Source organism: Leopardus geoffroyi, chromosome E3 (genome assembly GCF_018350155.1).
Source record: "Leopardus geoffroyi isolate Oge1 chromosome E3, O.geoffroyi_Oge1_pat1.0, whole genome shotgun sequence".
Lineage (NCBI taxonomy): Eukaryota > Metazoa > Chordata > Mammalia > Carnivora > Felidae > Leopardus > Leopardus geoffroyi.
The window spans coordinates 9,116,917-9,122,916 of record NC_059340.1 but is presented as its reverse complement, the minus strand read 5'-3'; the positions used below and the strand labels follow the sequence as shown (position 1 = coordinate 9,122,916).

The 6,000-nt window shown below is 45.7% G+C and overlaps 1 protein-coding gene across 1 annotated transcript in view; it reads right to left on the bottom strand.

The window, feature by feature from the left end:
• Positions 1–616: 616 nt before the first annotated feature.
• Positions 617–6,000, bottom strand: part of YWHAG (tyrosine 3-monooxygenase/tryptophan 5-monooxygenase activation protein gamma) — a 28,540-nt gene continuing 23,156 nt past the window's right edge. The window contains exon 2 of the mRNA XM_045461988.1: positions 617–4,098. Within this exon, the coding sequence (XP_045317944.1) occupies positions 3,442–4,098 (657 nt within the window). The 3' untranslated portion in view covers positions 617–3,441. The remainder of the gene's footprint in view (positions 4,099–6,000) is intronic.

Here is a 6,000-nt window from a genome sequence, read left to right as displayed (position 1 = left end):
ATGGTGGCCACACTCTGACAGCTGCCATCAGCCAACAGTGGGCTACTGAGAGCTCAGCCCACACCAAATAAGGCTGCTGGCCACCTCAGAGGGGCTAAAACCACAAGACAGTTTTACTTACCAACACCTTTAAGTGCAAAGAACCACCTCATTTAAGACTTCATGAGACTTCATCTCCAACAATACTGGGAAACTGAGTTACCAAACCAGGCACATGACCCAGTTTTCATTCACACCCACAACCCCCCCCCGCCACCCCCAAAGCTCAGAAGTTCTGTAATTTGCCCGAGGCCCAGAAGGGAGCCAGATTCAAACTCAGGTCTGTGCTTCTCCCAAATGATACCCCCAGAAGGACCTTTAGAGATCTACTTGAACGTGCTCGTTCTTGTAAGAGAAACAACGGAGGCTCCAAAGGTGCTATGGTTTTTCAAGGTCAGCAAACCCGGTCTGACTCCTAGCTAGAGGCTCTTTCCGATAGTCTTGTCCCTTGCCCCCAGTCCAACTTCATTCTTTGAGCGGACAGGGGGACAGAGCCCCCCCCCCCCCCCCCCCCCCCGTCCAAGCAAACCTTCAAAGGCAAATTACACTCATTAAATAAAACTAAGTGGCACTGACATCAGATCTGTAAGTTTATTTGCTCAATGTACGACAGCTACATAATGACTCACATTCATGATATTCCATCACTGAGGAAAACTGCTAAGAATGGTCCGTGTGTGAAAGAATTCCTTAGAGAAACACGGAGTTGGAAAAATAATCACTGATTAGACCTTAAAAATAGTTCACTGCATAACATGACAAAAAAGCACAGAGGCTCATTCAGAGAACATCTTCATTGTTCTCCTACACTGTAATAGTTATAATTTCACCATGACAAACACCAGACATTAAGATTAAGCTAACACTGGTGTTTCTTTTGCTTCCCCCCCCCCTTAAAAACAAAATATATAACTGCATGTCACTATAGCAACATCCAAAACAGATCAATTTGTTACGATCACTATTTGGTAGAGCAAACTGTACCCCCAAAAGGAAAAATTAAATTAAAAAAACTTTAAAAAATTTGAAGACTTAATTTTTTTTGTCATAGGAATACATAACACCTACAGTATAAGTTAATAAATTTCAAGCTACTGTATAGAAATACAACACTAGCATGCACAATATTGTATCAATAGAGTAATGGAGGAGTAATCATTTCACTGGAGAGACAGTATCAGAGGCAAGTGCATTTCTTTAAAAATAAAGAAAAGAAAAGAAACCATTCAAGCTGCTTAAATATCAAGTCTCCCATCCCCTCTTCATTTTTAGCCCTCGGGTATAATTTTATCTTGCATTATTCTAAAAAGCAGCCAGAGCCAAAGCTGAAATTTGAAAGAAAAAATAGGTTTTGTAATTCCAGTAAATCATTTCCAAATGCTACAAGAAAGGACACAACACTGCTCACTGGACATGAAGATAAGTTAAGGAAAAGCCCCACCTACCCCCTCCCCCCACCCCCAATCTTTTCCCATCCATGGCATTGACTTTAGGCCCCAGTGATGGCACAAAAGCTGTACAGCTCTCTTCTAGGAGTTTACTGCTAGGGTTCAGTTAATTGGGACTTCTGCTCTAGCGTATGGAGGGAACCTTCTAAGGAAAGTCACGCTGTATAAACTGTGCGATGCCACAGAGCATCAATTCGTCGTACTTCTGGTCTTCACGGTCACCTGGATCCTGTCACACGTATCCATTTCCTAACCGTAAGTTCAATTTTGGTAACAGCAAAAGCAACGGTCAGTGTTTCCTCAATTATTACTCACACCTCTCCTTGACTAAATAAAACAAAGAAACAGACAAAACAAGTCTGGCGTCATTACCTGTCTCGGGAGTTCACACTGTTACTGATCTTCTAAAAAAGACTGAACACATACTGAACGGTTCGCGTTTTCAGACAGATTTTTTCCAAAATGAGAAATGAAGGACCGAAGGCTAACTGAGAACAAATTTGTGGAAAACAGCAAGGTCGTTTCCCTTCAATTCCAAATCATGCGTCGACCACGCGCGAGAGAAAAGGACTCTCCAGCTTCGATGCTTTCGTTAAAAAGAAAAAATATAGATATATAGAAAAAGTTTTGGTCAAATAGGAGTTATTTATTATCCGAGGATGATTTTAGTTCATCTTCCTACAACAATTACTCGGGGAAGGAGTGTTTTCGGGGAGGAAAAGACTGACATGCTTACGGAGGCTCCCGCCATTGGACAGAATGTGTATGACTAGAAGAGCTCTTCCTTCTGGATTTTTCTACCAGTAAGCTTCTAGCACCTGAATTTTCACACACTGCACCGCAGACTCTCTCAGGAGGACGGCCCAGCCTTTGCAGCCCCACAGCGTCTCCACCCCTGGGCGCCGCCAGCAGAAGGTACAGTGGGGAGCACTCAAGTGAAGAGTGAAATGGCAGCATGATCCCTGAGGAAGGAGCTGTGGCAGCTTAAAAATCAGGAGTTCTCTGAAAATATCAACACAATAAATGACATACAGACCTGAATTTTCTCTATTTTTGTGGTGTGTAACGTTTCTATTAAAGCGAGTAATCCATTTTTGTGGCGGATTGAAGTTAAGAGGAAAGAAAGACAAAAATCCCACAGCCACCTGCCAAGCACCTATTAACCAAAACCTAAAGTAGCTCGGATTCTCCTCAGGCAAGCCTTTTTGGCCTAGGAGACAGGGAACAGCAACACCAACCCGGGTAAAGGCTGACTAAGGATGGAAAGCCAAAAGAACCAGAAAAGAAAAATGCACACTCGATGGCTTGATGTTACATATGGCTGTCATGTAGAAATACTGTAAACTGCAATTTAGTGTTAATACTGTCAACTAATCGGAGACTTCAGAAAACTGGCAAGGCCTAAAACCACAAGGATAAATATACCTTCTGTCCCAAGTCTATCAGTTTGGGATTTAAACTATTCCCTGGCTGGTCGAGTGCACCCTGAAAAAAAACACAACGGAACAAAACAAAAATGCACGGCTAAAAACAGATGAGCTAGGAAGTACCCAGAACTTAAGATTAAGAGCGTATGTACATACAAATCCTTACTGGAACCACAGAACTTCCTGAATGAGGGCCATTCCATTTTTCAGTTTTCTTTTGGACTCCAAACCCTACTCTGGCAATAAGTTAGACTCAAGACAGACAGCTCCACCTGCATTCATCTACAGAACAGTCCGTATGCCAGTGTGAGGCTGCTATTCCAATACCAGCACAGCTAACCTGACTTTCCACTAGTGGTGTTTTGGCAAAAACGTCAAAGAGGCGATCAAAGACAGGACAGGTCGTGGGCTTCTCCCTGGGAAGGTCGTCCCTCCCTTCCCCTCCCCCACCCGACCCCCCACTCATGGGAAAAAAATAAAGACTGCGGTAGGAGCATCAGCGTGCGCTGCCAGTCCACCTGGGGGCCTTAGTTGTTGCCTTCTCCGCCGTCGTCGTCTTGCTGGTCGCTCGTCCAGAGCGTTAGGTTGTCGCGGAGCAGCTGCATGATGAGAGTGGAGTCCTTGTAGGAGTCCTCGTTCAGAGTGTCGAGCTCGGCGATGGCGTCGTCGAAAGCGGTCTTGGCCAAGTGGCACGCCTGCTCCGGCGCATTCTGGATCTCGTAGTAGAAAACGGAGTAGTTAAGAGCCAGGCCTAATCGGATGGGGTGAGTAGGCTGCATGTGCTCCTTGCTGATCTCGTGGGCCTCGCTGTAGGCCTTCTCGGAGGACTCCACGACAGTCGCCCTCTTCTCTCCAGTGGCCACTTCAGCCAGGTAGCGGTAATAGTCCCCTTTCATCTTCAGGTAGAACACTTTGCTCTCGTACTGGGTCTCACTGCAATTCTTGATCAGGTAGTTATCCAGCAGGCTCAGCACATCCTGACACACCGCTTCCAACTCCTTCTCGATCTTTTCGCGGTAAGCACGGACCATCTCTATCTTCTTCTCATTGCCATCTGCAGAGGTCTTCTGCTCAATGCTACTAATGACCCTCCAGGAAGAGCGGCGGGCCCCGACTACGTTCTTGTAGGCCACGGACAGGAGGTTTCTTTCTTCGTTGGACAGTGGCTCGTTCAGCTCTGTCACCTATTAGGAGGAGAGAACGAGGAGTCGTTATGGTCCAGATGATGGCAGTGGATTAATCCTATCTCTGTGCCACTAAAACACAGACTCGTCGGCTGATTAAAGTGATTAACAGCCGAGAACTGAGGCCGTGTGGGTGTACGGAAGGGGATGGAGGCGGAACGAACAACAAAGAAGGAAAACACTGCTGCTCATCAGTGGTGCCTGAACCCCTGCTTCTTCCCCGGGAAAGGACACACGCTTAGCACATAGCTGTTCTGAAGAACGATCAAAGTCGAGCTCCTAGAGGACAAACCAAAATTTGATCTACGTTGCAAAAGGTCAACAGATCTCTCCTGTAACATTACATACCTACCTACCAAATCCCGGGGGTCGTTAAGCACAGGTGGCCAACCTACCTCAACAGTTTTTTAGGAAATCAGATTGACCCTTTCCTTCTAACCTCGTCCTGTCTACTCAGTTCCGTCCCTCTTCAGGGAGAATATTGTGAGTCAACTTCAAGTTGACATTTGAGAAATGAGAAGGCTCTTCTGCTCTTGTGTTAAGACCGTATGAATTACAAATCTCAGAAGGGAAATCAAAACCACCGGGGGCATGGGGCTGAGTCTGGCCACGGAGATACGTCAGCAACTGGGAGAACACGGACCTGTTACTGTGTTCGGCCTAATGCTACGAGCAACACAAAAGAATGGAGAAATGAGCAAGGTATTTCTAAGCTGAGGTGGCCAATAGGAATTAATGCTTCTTTCCATGTGGGCATTTCGACAAGTTTCGATCTTCATCACCCCAAAGATTAATCACCCTGAGGAAGTTAAAGCAATGTCCCACCAATGATCTGTATTTTTAGGACTACCACACAACTGCTTAGAATAAGAAAGTCAGTAACACTGCACTGACTTAATTTATATTACCTGATGTCTGTCATATCAGAGCCAGACACCACTGTCTGACAACATGTGAAATAGAAAATTTTACAAGGATAGGGCTTTTTATTCCTATCCAAAGGCACCTTTTTTATTTGTCTGGCTATCCTATCTACACTGGTAGTTATAGTAAGTCAATGGCTAAGCCACAACATCAGGAACCACGATTCATTCACTATTTCATAAAGTCTTACAGAGGACCAGACACCTCCCTTGCCCTGTCCTCTCCTACCTGTGGCTCCAGTCACGACACCTTAATTGCAACTAAACAAAACAAAAACTTCGCACTTCTGCCCTTTGTTCTTCCCCTCCCTGAAATACTATACAAGTGTCAAGAATCCAAGTTAAGGGGCACCTGGGTGGCTCAGTTGGTTAAGCATCCGACTTCGGCTCGGATCATGATCTCGGTTTGTGAGCCGGAGTCCCACATTGGGCTCTGTGCGGACAGCCTGGAGCCTGCAGCCTGCTTCGGATTCTGTGTCTCCCTCTCTCTCTGCCCCTCCCCGGCTTGAGCTCTCTTTCTCAAAAATAAACATTAAAAAAAGTTAATATCCTCTTTTCGTATCCTCTCTGAAACCTTCCCCATCTCTCCCTCCAACCCCAGTTAAAACTGGACACTCTAGGGGCGCCTGGGTGGCTCAGTCAGTTAAGCGTCCGACTCCGGCTCAGGTCATGATCTCGCGGTCCGGTCCGTGAGTTTGAGCCCCGCGTCGGGCTCTGTGCTGGCTGCTCAGAGCCTGGAGCCTGTTTCAGATTCTGTGTCTCCCTCTCTCTCTGACCCTCCCCCGTTCATGCTCTGTCTCTCTCCGTCTCAAAAATAAATAAACGCTAAAAAAAAAAAAACAAAAACAAAAAACTGGCCACTCTACATAGTGTTATATTACTTATAGATGTGAAGAGTGGGGGGGAGGACATAATCCAAAATGATATACCAAAACTATTTTGAGGAGTTGGGATACCAAGAGACTTTTTCGTACGTGTG